The following is a 15320-nucleotide window of genomic DNA, read 5'->3' on the forward strand; positions in this document are numbered from 1 at the left end:
TAGGATTAGAGTGAGGTAATACACAGGGTAGAAAGGAAGGTAGGTTTATGAACACCTTGAAATAAACAAGCAAACAAATTTAAACTAAAACCCCATAGAAGTTATACCCATGATGAGTTTGGCTACTGTATGTCTTTGCACCCTTAGTGTCTGTACCATGGGCTTGATGGAATCTGCTCTTTTGTTGTCCACAAAGTTGGTGCTCCTAACACTTGCATAAAACAGGGTCTTAGTGTAAATGTATTTAAGTTTTCTTGGAAGGAATTTAACTACTATTGAAGATAATGGGAGTCTGAGGAGCCTTGAAACAAAGACAACCACAATACATATCTAGTTGGTCAAATAAAGCTATAATTTTATTTATGTACACACAGAAATAGACAGCAATACTCCACACTGATGCTGTATCCAAAATAAAGCAATACATACGATAAAATGAGGCCGAACTTGTAGTAGGCCATTTCCTAACAGCAAAACATTTGGTTGGCTTAAGCAGAATTAACCCACTTGACAATCATCATTACAGGATCTACTGACAATGTTTCAGATCAGACTAATATCTGAATTGAGAACATATGTTTCTAATAATATTGCTAAAATTTGTTCAACTGTCTCTACTTAGCAATTAAAATTAAGTTTTAAAATCTAAGAAGACAAAAGAAAGCTTCTGATTTATGTAATCTGAGAATAAATTTGAAATCCATGCTTCGGACAGGATTTTATTCCTCATTAGCAATTTTAATCAGGTGCTTCTTTTGAATTTCAAACAGACTCCATCCCTCCTTTTTGGACAGATCTGCGGCACCATGCTTCTTGTAGAAGTCTATTGATTTCTGATTCCAATCCGCTACAACGAAGTGCATACTGCTACAGTGGTCCTGAACAGCAGTCTGAAATCAAAGTACTATAATTGTTAGCTTTCTTACTGAAGCAGAATCATGTAACCAGTTAATCAAGGGCTTCACTGAAATCAGTTTAGAAGCATTTCATAGAATCAGAGCACAAAATCATTCTGCTTGTCGATCCTTTGTCAACTCATGGAAGGAGCTGTTCAATTTGATTGCAACCCCTACCACCTCCTCATCTCCTTCCCATTATCTTATCATTTCATTTGAAAGTAATGAACATCTCCCCCCCCCCCACCCTGCCACACTTTCAGGAACTGTATTCCAAATCACAGTGATTTTCAATCAAGAAGTGTGCGCTTCACAACCTGAGCAAACGATTTACAGTGCCTTGTAAGAGTATTCAGTCCCCAACCCTTTGTTCACATAAGTGAGTATCACAACTTGGGATTTTGATCAATTTAACTGGGAATTTTTATTTGTGAATCACATGCTCCATTTTTCGCAGTAGAGCCCACAAACAGAGAAAATTGTAAAACATGATAAAAGTAAAACCTCAAAAACAGAAATGTCAGCAGTTCAAAAGTATTTATTCCCCTTTGCTCAATACTTAGTTGAACCACCTCTTCAAGCTATTACAGTCAGTAACCTTTTTGGATAGGTCTCTAATAGCTTTGCACAACATGATGGAGAAAAATTTACTCATTCCTCTGTACAAAATTGCTCAAACTGTTGCAGGTAGCAATCTTGAGGTCTTGCCAGAGATGGTCAATCAAGTTAAGGTCAGGACTCTGACTGGGCTGCTCAAGGACGTCAGTTTTCTTCATTTGAAGCTACTCCACAGTTGCTCTGGTAGTGTGCTTTGGATTGTTGTCCTGCCAAAAGAACTTCCTTCCCAGTTTAAACTTTCCGGCAGAGACTAGCAAGCTTTTAATCCAGGAACTCTGTGTATTTAGCACCATTCATCTTCCCATCAATCATGACCAGATTTCCAGTCCTTGCTGCTGAAAAGCGTCCCCAGAGCACATGTTACCTCCAGCACACAGTACAGATGGTGTTACTGGCTGATGTAGTATTAGATTTATGCCACACATACTGCTTAGTGTTGAGGCTAAAAAGTTCCACTTAAGCCTCATCCAACCACTAGACCTTCTTTGACATCCTTACAGTATCTTCAAAGTGATACTTTGCAAAAGTCTTTACAGGCAAGGATTTATTTTTAAGCTAGGGCTTCTTTCTTGCCACTCTTCCATAAAGACCTCTTTTTGTGCAAGGCCTTAAAGATTGTGGAACCATGAACATCACTTTCAGCCACTGATTTTAGCAGCTCACTCAGAGTGACTGTTGGCATGACAATAGTCACTTACAAGAGCCATTCCTCTCCAGCAACTAAGTTAAGAAGGGCTAGAAGGGCAGCCTGACCTTGGCAGTGTGGCTGTAATTTAACATTTTTTCCAGTCTTTCACGATGGACTGCACTGAGTTCCAAGGTAAGTTCAGAGCCTTTAAGATAGCCTTGTACCCATCCCCAACTTGTCTTGAATGCTCTTCTGCCTTCAGTTTGGTTTGGACTGTTGAAAATCTATCACACTGTTGGATCTTACAGAGAGAGGGGTATTTATTCTTATGAATTCTTTGAAAAAAGGTGATCCTCCAATTTACTACATCAACAAATTTGGTTAGTTAGTAAGGTAATACACACTATTGCACCTGAGGAAAGTTAGTGTAGTAATTACAAAAGGTGGTGAATACTTTTTTAGCCACCTGATTTTGGTTTTTAATTTTTCATCAATTGTTGAAAGGTTTTTGAATTTTTATTTTGATTTGACATGATGCTCAATGTTTTGTGGATTAGCTCAAAAATCCATGTTTTAAATTTCGAAAATGAGATAGCAAAATGCGAAAATAGTTGGAGAGGCTGAATACCTTTCCAAGGCCATGTAAATGCCCATTCCAAGTGACCCACAAGAAGATTGTGTTGAGCTGTCTCAAACTGCTGCAGTCCTAGAGATGGGGATATACCTACAATGCTGTTATGGGTGGGACTCCAGGATTTTGACCCAACAATGGTGAAGGAACAGTGATATATTTCAAAATCAGGATGGTGTGTGACTCGGGAGGGAAACTAACAGTTGGTGGTGTTCTTATACTTTTGCTGCCCTTCTGCTTCCATCTGTAGGTTTGGAAGGTCTAAGTAGTCTTGGCAAATTACTGCAGTATATTCTGTGGATGGTACAAACTGGTGTTATTGTGCATTGGTGAGAGAGTGAGTGAACGATTTTGGATGGGATACCCTGTATAATGTTGAACTTAATGTGTATCGTTGAAGATAAAGGAAGTGAAGAATATTCAATCACACTCCTGACCTGAGCCTCATAGATGGTAGACAGTGTTTAACGTATTGGGAGGTGAGTCTTCAGGATTCCAAGCCTCTGACCTGCTCATGCAGCCACATTGTGTGTACCACTCCAGTTCATATAACTATATAACAATTACAGCACAGAAACAGGCCATCTTGACCCTTCTAGTCCGTGCCGAAGCTTACACTCACCTAGTTCCACTGGCCCACACTCGGCCCATAACCTTCCATTCCTTTCCTGTCCAATTTTACTTTAAATGACAATACTGAACCTGCCTCTACCACTTCTACTGGAAGCTCATTCCACACAGCTACCCTCTCTGAGTAAAGAAATTCCCCCTTGTGTTACCTTTAACCTTTTAAATCATGCCCTCTTGTTTGAATCTCCTCTACTCTCAATGGAAAAAGCCTATCCACATCAACTCTATCTATCCCTCTCATAATTTTAAATACCTCTATCAAGTCCCCCCTCAACCTTCTATGCTCCAAAGAATAAAGACCTAACGTTCAACCTTTCCGAGTAACTTAGGTGCTGAAACCCAGGTAACATTCCAGTTCAGATTCTGGTCAATGGTAATCCCCCAGGATATTGAAACTGGGGCCTTCAATGATGATAACATCATAACTGGGTTTTCTCTTATTGGTTATTGTCATTGCCTGGCACTCATGTGACACAAAGAAGTATCAGATAAGTATCAGCGTGCACTCACAGAAGTTAGGAGGGTAAAACAAGGATAGGGAAAGGACCTGGCAGGCAAGTTGAAGCAAAAATCACAGAAGATTCTATGGGTATATTGAGAGTAAAATGGACAGAATAGGTCCCCTTTAGAGATCAACATGACTGTCTCTAAGTAGAACCAAAGGAAAAGGATAACATTTTTAATGAATGTTTCTCTTTAAATTTTTTATGAAGTAAATAATGGAAGCTAAGGAAAATGAAAACAATTGAGTGATGTTGACTTGGACCACATAAAATTAGCAGGGAGGAATTATTGGAGGTCTTAACGTGCATTAAGGTGGATAAATCCCAAGGGTCTGACCTTGTGCAGTCTCAGGCTTTGTGGGAGGGTAGAGAAGAAATTGCAGAGATTTTTCTTTTATACTGGCCCTAGGTCAGGCTCCAGAGGACTGGGGAGTGAATAATGCGGTACCACTGTTTAAAAACAAGCCAGGGCACCACAGACTGTGGGCAAATCGCTAGAGGGAATTCTGAGGGACAGGTTCTACCAATATTTAGGGAAACAGGGTCTGAATTGGGGCAATCGATGCTTTGTGTGTCACTAGTCATGCCTGCCAAATCTCTTGGAGTTCTTCAAGGAGGCAATCAAGAAGGTAGTGTTGGGTCAGGCAGTGAATGTTGTCTACATGGATTTCAGCAAGGCCTTTGACAAGGTTGCTCAGAGCAGGCTATTCAGGAAGGTTCAGAATATCTTTGACAATATGTCACACATGAGGCTGCTAAGGAAGATACGAGTCTGTGAGTTCTACAAGAAATAAACTAGCATAGATAGAAGATAAGCTATCTGGCAGGCAGGAGGCAAAATAAAGGTTGTTTGGCTGCTGGTGTCTAGTGGTGTTTCCATAGGAGTCTGTGTGAGGTCCACTCCTTTTCATATTATATGTTAATGATCCAGTTGATGGAATTAATGGTTTTGTGGCCAAATTTGTGGGTAATACATAGATGGGTGGAAGGGCAGGTAGTGTTGAGAAAGCAGGGAGTCTGAAGAAGGACTTGGACAGATAAGGAGAATGAGCAAAGTGGCAGATGGAATATAGTGCAGAGAACTGCATGTTATTAGAGGAATAAAGGTGCAGACTATTTTTTAAACAGAGCAAATTCAGAAATCTGAGGTGCAAAGGGACTTCAAAGTCCTAATGCAGGATTAACTTGCAGATTGAGTCAGTATTAAGGAAGTCAAATATAATGTTAGCATTTGTTTTAAGAGAACTAGGACATAAAAGCTAAGATGTTTTGCTGCAGTTTAGTCAGACCACATTTGCAGTATTATGAGTGGTTTTGGACACCATATCTAAGAAAGGATGCAATGGTACTGGAGAGGATCCAGAGGAGGTTTTCTAGAATGATGCTGGGAATGAAAGGGTTAAGATTATGAGTGTTTGATGGTTCTAAGTCTGGAGTTTAGAAGAATGAAGGTGGGATCGTTTTGAAACCTATCCAATATTAAAAAGTTAGATAGAATGGATGTGGAGTCCATGTTTCCAATAGTGGGAGAGTACAAACTCAGAATAGGACACCCATTTAGAGAAATAAGGAGGAATTTCTTCGGCTAGAGAGTAGCTAAACTGTGGAATTCACTTCCACATTCAGCTGTGGAAGCTAAGTCATTGGGTATATTTAAATGGTGGCTGATAGTTTCTTTATTAGTAAGTGCATCAAGGGACAGGGAAGGGAAATGGGCTTGAAAGGGAAAATAAATCAGCCATGATGGAATAGTGAAGCAAATCTGATGGGCTCAATGGCCTGACTCTGCTCCTACAGTATGTCTTATGGTTTTAAGTTTAGATTGCACAGGACTCATGAGGGAGGTAGTGGATTGGATCCATAATTGACTCAGGAGGTAGGAAGCAGAGGGTCATGGTCAAGGTCCATTTCTCAGACTGGAGACCTGTGTCCAGTGTCCACAGGGGTCTGTGCTGGGAACTTTGTTGTATGTAATTTATATAAACAATCTGGAAAGTAAATGTGCAAGGCATGTTTAGTAAGCCTGTAGATTATATTACAATAGGTGGTGTTTGCCTACGTATGATATGTGGCTGAGAGAAATGGCAAACACTTTACATTTGGAAAGCCTGAGACTATGTAATGAGGACAGAGGGGACATCTTTGAAAGGATATGGGGCCCTGTATTGGACTATCTTACAGGGTGAGGACTGAAGTTTTTTGGTGCAGTGCACCTCTGTTGTGTATGTTTACTTTTTGCCTTTTTTTTCCTCTTTTGCTGCTCAATATATTTAGTTATTAAATAAATATTATATATTTAATAGATTTTACAATGGTTGTGGTTTTTGTGGATGTGCTGTTTTTTTTCATTAGTTTGTTTTTGTTAGTTTATTCCAAGTCTGTTCACATAAAACAATAAAATATATTTTTTTAAAAAGGTGGTGTTATGGTGTTGCAGCAATTGTAGGTTCTAAAAAATTAGATTAATTTTTATCACCCATTATGTGAATGGATGTGTGGCAAATAGCTTTCAATCCCGATAAATGTGAGGTATTGCATTCTAGGAGATCGAACCAGGGCAGGACTTCCACAACACACATCTAGGCAGGGCCCTGGAGAGTGTTGTGGAACAGAGTGCAAGTGCAGTTTACTGAAAACAGCATGACAGGTTGATAGTATGATGAAAGCAATGTCAGGAACACTGGCCCTCATTCAGGACTCATCACTTAACCTTCCTATCATAAATCACATGGTTTGGGGTTTCCAGCGACGTCATCGTCGAAAATGGCAGCTTAAGTCACTAGCTCCTCCAGAAAAACACGTTTTAAGCCCCATTAACCCATCAAATATAATATTTTTCGAAAAATATTTGAACTGAAAAGAGGGGCAAGACTGGGGAAAAGGAATGGAAATTAAAAAAGCGACACTGCGGAGCCTGCATCCCAGAGGAGTGCAGCAAGCGGCTCTCCTACCCGACCGCATGCTAGCAAGGCGGATGCTGGGCCTCGTTCAGACGAAGCGGCGAATATCTTTGAAATCCTGAAAGAAATAATGGAGGTCCAGAAAGATATCAAGCAGCAGCTTCGTGATATTAAGTCAGAGCTCGCCAGCATCAATCAAAAAATAGCGGTGGCAGAGACTCGAATTGAGAAGGTGGAAGATCGCATTCAAAATGTGGAACGGATACTGAGCAAGACAATAAAAATAATACATCACCAAGAAGGTAAACTGCTTGACCTGGAGGGAAGATCACGGCAGAAAAATATCAGAATTTACAACGTTCCCGAAGGAGCAGAGGGCTCGTCTATGATGGAGTTTGTCAGAAAGTTACTGCAGGATGCGCTGGATCTTCCCCATGAAGCTGGAAATCGAAAGAGCCCACTGCGTGTTAGTCCCGAAACCTACCCAGGATAGAAAGCCACGCTCAATAATAATTAAATTCCTTCGGTACAGCACCAAGGCAGAGATTCTATGAAGGGCCTGGGGTAAGAAGAGAGTGTTTTTAGAGGATAAATTAATATATTTTGACCAAGATTACCCCCCCCCCCCGCGGTCCTCCAGAAATGCAAAGAATACTCTGAAGTGAAGCGAGTACTAAAGCAAAATAAGATTAGATTTCAAACTCCGTACCCTGCTAAACTTCGAGTGTTTTATGATAACGGGACGCATTTGTACCAGACAGTGGAAGAGGCGACTACAGACATGAAGGCCAGAGGGTTGCCCATCAGCATGACCAAAACGAGGCAAAGCCTGGCTGAGCCTGCTCCGCTTGAGAAATAGTGCAAGAATCGAGAAAGCAGGAGATGGGAGGAGGCTGAGAGAAATATGTCAGGAAGAGACTGGGAGTTTCCCAAAGATAGTCCTCACCCCCTTCAGAAGAGCCATAAGGTTTGGCTAACTTTAAAAATGTTGAGAAGCTAGACAGAAGCAAAAGTACACGGTGATATACCTATCTCGAGAAATACTTACTATAATGTGGATTTTATATTACTTAGTTGTAATTCTTTATTCGCTCACTTACTCCTTTTTCCCCACCAAAATGAGAATATATGTGTGCATATATGTGTATGTATGTAATATATGTATGTATGTATGTGTGTATATAAAAATAAAATATTTGTGTGTGTATGTGTAAATATATATATAGGAGTACACAGAGAAATCTTTTCTGTGTAATGGATTTGTTCACTGACTTTTAAGAATACTGCAATGGGGGCCCTCAACTCACAAGTAGGAGGGGTTATCCCCCACAGCTAGACATTTCCTCTAGCTCAACGCAGAGTCATCTACCAGAGATCTCAGCCTTGGAATCACACGTTCATTGCCATTTTTGTTATTATTTGCATTCCTTGGTTCTTATTTGTTCAGGGAGTAGATAGATTAAGTTTTGTTCTAATTTCAATGATACATTGACAGATAAATACAGATGGCTAAGGACAAGGTAAGATTAATTTCTTTTAATGTCAATGGGCTATTAAATCCAATCAAACATAAGAGAATTTTATCCAAAATGAAAAAAAAACAAGCACATGTAGTATATTTACAGGAAACTCATTTAAGTGATAATGAGCGTAAAAAACTAAAGAGAATGGGCTTCACTAATCTGTTTTTCTCCTCATATAAATCAGGACATAGGAGAGGAATTGCTATTCTTATCTCAAGTAAGCTAAATTTTGAAGAAGTATTCGAAATGGGAGATAAAGAGGGCAGATATATTCTGGTATGGGGGAATATAGATGGCAATTCAGTTACTCTATTGAATCTATACGCACCCCTGGGAAGTGATATTGGTTTCTTTCAGAAAATCACTGATATTATGGTAACGGGAACAGAAGGTCTCCTGATATGTGGGGGAGACTTAAATTTACAATTACAACCAAACTTAGACTCTTCCAATAGAAAAACCTATGAAACAAAATCTTTACATAAGAAAGTTAATACACTTTTTGAGGATGTTGGTTTAATTGATATATGGAGGGACCTTTTCCCTGACAGAAGGGATAACATTTCATAACATTTGGAAAAGACAAAGACAAAATAAACACCTGTGGAATTGGGACAATAGATGTAAGTGACCATGCACCTATATATTTATCTGTTGATTTTGACCTACAACCAAAGAATACTACTTGGAAACTAAATTCAAGTCTACTCAATGATCCGTACTCTAAGGAACAAATTAAAAAAGAAATTGGTCTCCACTTAGAATTTAATGATAATGGAGAGGTTTCACCTCCCATTTTATGGGATACTCTGAAGGCAGTCTTAAAAGGGAAAATTACAGCGATATCTTCATATAAGAAAAAAATAAGAAATAAAACATTGGAGGAATTACAAAATAGGCTGAAGGGACTAGAGAAAAAACACAAACTGAACTTGGCACAGGATACACTGGGGAAATTAAAAGAATTAGGAATGAAATAAATAAATTGGCTAGGCAAGAAATCAGGAAAAACAATGTTTCTGAAACAGAGACATTATGAAAGTGGATCGAAATCTATGAAAATACTGGCGTGGAAACTGAAGAAAAAAGATACCAGAAAATATGATTCATAGAATTAGGGACCCAAGATCGAAAATGATAAAAAATAAGCTAAGTGAAATTCAAGAAGCTTTTGAAGTGTTTTACAAAACTCTATATTCCAAAGTTCCAGGGGGAAGCATAACCCAAATTGACACCTTCTTGAGTTCTCCAGAGTTACCCACATTAAGTGAAGAACAAAATAGAACGATGACTGCTGACATAACTGAAGTTGAATTAAAAGCTGCAATTAGTAGGCTTAACTTAAGCAAGTCACCAGGATCAGATGGGTGTATGGCAGAGTGGTACAAAGAATTTAAAAATGAGTTTTACTCATTTTTACTCCCCACACTGAACTGGGCTCTAAAAAAGGCACAAATGCCACCCAGTTGTAAGGAAGCAATAATCTCAGCTATACTGAAAGAAGGCAAGGATGAAATGGAATGTGGGTCATTTAGACCAATATCCATTCTTAATGTAGATTATAGGTTATTTACCTCCATCATGGCCAAACGATTAGAGGAGTTTCTACCCATATTGATACATAATGATCAGACAGGTTTTATACGATAATGCCAGACACAAGACAATATATGAAGGACACTACACATTATGGATCACATACAAAAAAATAAAATCGAAGCAATAGTGATAAGCGTGGACGCTGAAAAAGCATTTGATTTCGTTAATTGGAATTTTCTTTACAGAGTTTTACATAGATTTGGTTTCCAAGACACAATTATTAAAACTATACTGACACTGTTTGACAATCCTACTGCTAGGATTAAAAATCAATGGATATTTATCAAATAGTCTTACCCTAGAAAGGGGCACGAGACAGGGTTGTGAATGGTCACCACTACTCTTCCTGTTATATCTGGAACTATTAGCTCAATACATCAGACAAAATGATATCAGGGGAATTACTATTAAAGGGACAGAGCATAAATTGGCTTGTTATGCGGATGATATTTTGATCTAACTAGGGCAACCAACATACTCTTTGCATAAATTGATGCAATCCTTTGAACAATATGGTCAATTATCAGGATACAAGATCAACATAGATAAAACCCGATTACTTTCATATTACTATAGCCCACCAAAAGAAATTGAAAGTCGATACTCCTGGGCATGGCACACAGAGTCTTTCAAATATTTGGGCATCATTATGCCAAAAGATTTGGCAAAATTATCAGAATGTAACTATCAGCCTTTATATAAAAAAAATTGAGGAAGATGTGGCAAGATGGAACCTGAATCCCTTTTTCGGTCTCAGTTCAAGGATTGAGTCTATTAAAATGAATATACTGCCCAGACTGTTATATCTTTTTCAGACCCTACCAATAGAGATTAATCAAAATCAATTCAATGAATGGAACAAGATGCTATCAAGGTATATTTGGCAAGGTAAAAGGCCTAAAGTTCGCCTCAAAACTTTGCAATTAGCGAAGGAAAAGAGGGGATGGGGCCTTCCTTCTCTTAGAGATTATTATTTTGCAGCATAGTTGAGAGCTGTGATATGTTGGTGCAACCCATCATATGACGCTCAATGGAAAAACATTGAGGAGCAGTTACTTCCCATCCCCATACAAGCAGAAATGGAGGGAGTTTGGATGGAAAAACTTGATAAGATATTTTATTACACCCTCTCAGAAATCCCATTATGATAGTAACCTCCCTGTTTGCTGGAGAAATTGTGGAAATCAAAATGCAAATCATTATCATATTTTTTGGGACTGCCCTGTTATCAAAAACTATTGGAGGGGGATACACAATGCCCTACAAGACATCTTTAAATGTGAAATACCCTTAGAGAGTAAGACCATATATTTTGGATATATACCTCAAGAATGGTTGAAAAGAGATAAATATTTAATGAATATAGAGGTTGGTGGCTGGTAAAAAGATTCTTACTAGGAAATGGTTATCACAGGAGAGCCCAACTTTAAATACATGGATGAAAATTACAATGGACATTTACAAAATGGAGAAGATAACAGCATTTGTTAATCATAACTACATAATGCCTCATAGGCCTGATTTTATTCTCACAAATCAATGAATCTGTTGTAAAAAAAAATCACTCCCTACTTGTTCATAGTTCTTTCCTTTTGCTTGTTTTTTCTTTCCACTCTTTTCTATAAGTGTATACCTCAGATCAAGTCAAGTCAAGTCAAGTCAACTTTTATTGTCATTTCGACCATAACTACTGGTACAGGTCATAATAAAAATGAAACAACGTTTTTCAGGACCATGGTTTACATGACACAGTACAAAAAACTAGACTGAACTACGTAACAAAACACAGAGAAAGCTATACTAGACTACAGACCTACACTGGACTGCATAAAGTGCACAAAACCAGTGCCAGCATTACAATAAATAATAAACAGGACAATTGGGCAAGGTGTCAGTCCAGGCTTTGGGTATTGAGGAGTCTGATAGTTTGGGGGAAGAAACTGTTATATAGTCTGGTCATGAGAGCCCGAATGCTTCGGAGCCTTTTCCCAGACGGCAGGATAAATACTTTTTGGAGATTTGTGATATGTATGATTATATGATATATATGTACAATGTCTGAAATACATCTTACAGAAATGTTTGTTTGATGATGAACTTCAATAAAAAAATAAATTACAAAAAAAAGGAATCCGTGGTTTAGGGGAGGGGATGGTGAGCAAGATAATAACAACTGTGAGGAGAATGAAGAGAGGCAAAATATACAAAAATAATTCAAAACAAAGTGGAAGAAGTTCTGAGTCTCAATGTGCAGAGAGTTTTAAAGATGCCTTGAATATAGAAGTTATGTGATATTGGTTGTGAAGTTGAGAAGATATTGGTGAGGCCACACTTGGGAGTATTGTGTACAGCTTTGGTTGCACAGCTATAGGAATTATTAAATAGAAAGAGTGTAGAAAAGATTTACCAGAATGTTGCCTAGAATTTTCGGTCTGAGCTTTACAAGGAGAGGTCAAGTAGACTAGGACCTTATTGGCTGGAATGTAGGAGATTAAAGGGTGACCCAATGGAGGTATACAAGATCAAGAGGGACATAGACAGGGTGAAAGAACATTCTTTCTCCAAGGAAGAAGGAACTGAAAACAAGAGACCACAGGTCAAATATCATTGGTGAACGATTTAAACGGGCAACAAGGGTAACTTCTTCAAAGAATGTTGTATATTTGGACTGAGTTGCAGAAACAGTGTTTGAGGCAAGCACATGGATAACATTTACAGGGAGTGCTCCCCAAGAAAGCAGCATCCATAAAGGATCCTCACTACCCAGGTCATGCTCTCTTCCTGTTACTGCCATCGTGCAGGAGGTACAGAAATTTTAGGTCCCACTCTAGCAGATTCAGGAACAGTTAATAATTACCCTACAACCATCAGGCTCCTCAACCAGCATGGATAACTTCACTCATCACAACCCTGATTCTACAGCCATATATACACATACACCCTGTGGCCACCTCATTAGGTAAATTTATACACCTTTTTGTTAATGTAAATATCTAATCAGCCTATCATGTGGCAGCAAATTTATGCACAAAAGCATGCAGAGATGACCAAGAGGATCAGTTATTGTTCAGACCCAACACTAGAATGGAGAAGAAATGTGATTACGGTGACTTTGACCGTGGAATGATTGTTGGTGCTAGATAGTCGTCTGGGTGTCTCAGAAACTAACCACCTGGGATTTTCAAGCAGATCAGTCTCTAGAGTTTACAGGGAATGGTGCGAAAAGCAGTTCTGTGACGAAAACTTATTAATAAGAAAGCTTTAGAGAAGAATGGCCAGATTGGTTTAAGGTGACAGTAACTCAAATAACCACGAGTTACAACCATGGCGTACGGAAGGCCATTATCTGAATGCACAACATGCCAAACTTTGAACTGGATGGATCACAGCCACAGAAGGCCACACCAGGTTCCACTCCTGTACTTATTAAGTAACCATTAGCTGTATATTATATATTATGCATAATGTGTCTTCTTTTGGACATTAGACTTTTCTGGTCAAGACGGCACCTGTGTACAATGTTCCCTTGGTTGACATCTTCTGGATAGACTATGAGACTGTTTATTTCACTTCTTTTATGTATGTTTTTCAACTTAAATGTATTCCTGGAACTGTTAGAGCCCATGATTTAGTTTGGAGATTGAGTGAGTGATCCATCACTTCACTGTCTCCAAGAAGATTCCAGGGGGCAAGCGCAAGCCTTGAGGCAAAGAAACTACAAGACAGGGCATGAACCATCGATTTACTCCATTTTGCTAATCAAAGCTTCCCTTATTCACCGATTAAAGCAACAGGGAAGATTGAAACATTGAGGAAATGCAGAAAGCAGATGAGGGTTCAGAACTGACTACGGGCTGATGGGATGCCAGAGAAGGAGCCTGTGTAGTCCGTCGCTGCATAGGCCTCTGCGTTTGAGTGGTACCTTTCGCTTTCAATGATGTTGGAGGATGTTACTAAGGTTCTACATTTATGGATTTGGACTACGGACTGTGGACCTTTCCAGTCCTATGGTTTTTATATTCTGCATTGTCGCCTTTTCTTTCTCATTGTGTTTTGGTGCGGGGGGAGGTTTGGTGGTCAATGCTCATGTTACATTTGTTAGTGTTTTGTGCAGGGAGGGGGATTTGGGGATCAATATTCTTGTTACAGTTTGAGGGGTTGATGAGCATCTTGCCATTTTCTTTTGTGTAGGGGGAGGGTTTGCTGTTTCTCTTTGAACTGGCTTTCATGAGTCTCTTTGTAGCTATCTGGAGAAGAAGATTCTCAGAGTTGCATACTGCATACATACGTACTTTGATAATAAATGAACCTTTGGACCTTTGAACCTTTTTTTGGTTGTTTGTCAGTCACTATTTATGTATAGTTTTTCACAACTTATATTGTATTTCTTTAGTTTCCTGCAAATGCCTGCAAGAAAATGAATCTCAAAGTTGTATATGATGTCATATAGATATTTGGACAATAAGTTTAACAGACTTTGACTTTGATTTAAAAGCCATCTAGATAAGTATGTGAAGGAGATATTTTGAGGGCTGTGGGATGGGTTAGTTGGGCTGAACAGTTTGTTTCTATGCAGTATGACTGAATGTTACTTTCCACTCTTTAGCCAGGCCTGGATATTGTCCTGGTCCTGCTGCTTTGGCTGTGGACTACCTCATTATCTGAGAAGTCACGAATAGAGTTGAACATTGTGCAATCAGAGAATGATAATAAAAAAGACCATCTTCCAGTTTCCAACCTTTACCCTCCTGGCAACAGTTTCTCCCAAACCCCTGATCATTTTGAGAGCTTATTTAAATATCTTCTTCGCTATTCTTCTGTTCAGAAGGTACACCATCTCAACTGCACGTCTGCTCATGCATCCAATGTCCTTCTTTCTCAGCAAAACTCACAATCCTAAAACACACCAATCCAGTTCATGCAAAAACTTCTAATGGTATTCCCTTGTCTAATCTTTATGCCTCAATTCAGAACCCTTGCCTCCTCTTTCTGATAAAGGGTCTTGGCCTGATATGTTGACAGTTTATTCATTTCCATCGAAGCTGCCTGACCTGCTGAGTTCCTCCAGCGTTTGTGTGTGTTGCTCTGGATTTCCAGCATCAGCCAAATCTCTTCTGCTCAGGTCTTTTCCCGCTCTGTTTTGCATTATTTCTGAATATTTTGCCTCTCTTAATTCTCCTATTCTTGCTAATACAGTTGGCCCTCCTTATCTGTGGGGGATTGGTTCTGGGACCCTCCACGGATACCAAAAAATGCGGATGCTCAAGCCCCTTATTTAACCTGCCTCAATGCGGTGGACTTTAAGACCCAGCGGAACACTGGACCTTATTTAACATGCATCAGTGTGGTGAACTTTAAGACCTGACGCAGCTCTGAATCCGCTGGGTTTCTG

The 15320-nt window shown here is 39.1% G+C and overlaps 1 protein-coding gene across 1 annotated transcript in view; it reads right to left on the minus strand.

Annotated features, from left to right (window-relative positions):
• Nucleotides 1-329: 329 nt before the first annotated feature.
• The window catches only part of LOC132393052 (diamine acetyltransferase 1-like), a 28586-nt gene continuing 13595 nt past the window's right edge, over nucleotides 330-15320 (minus strand). Inside the window, exon 6 of the mRNA XM_059967796.1 lies at nucleotides 330-890. Coding sequence (XP_059823779.1) covers nucleotides 720-890 — 171 coding nt within the window. The 3' untranslated portion in view covers nucleotides 330-719. The remainder of the gene's footprint in view (nucleotides 891-15320) is intronic.

The sequence above is a fragment of the Hypanus sabinus genome, chromosome 4 (genome assembly GCF_030144855.1).
Source record: "Hypanus sabinus isolate sHypSab1 chromosome 4, sHypSab1.hap1, whole genome shotgun sequence".
Taxonomy (NCBI): Eukaryota; Metazoa; Chordata; class Chondrichthyes; order Myliobatiformes; family Dasyatidae; genus Hypanus; species Hypanus sabinus.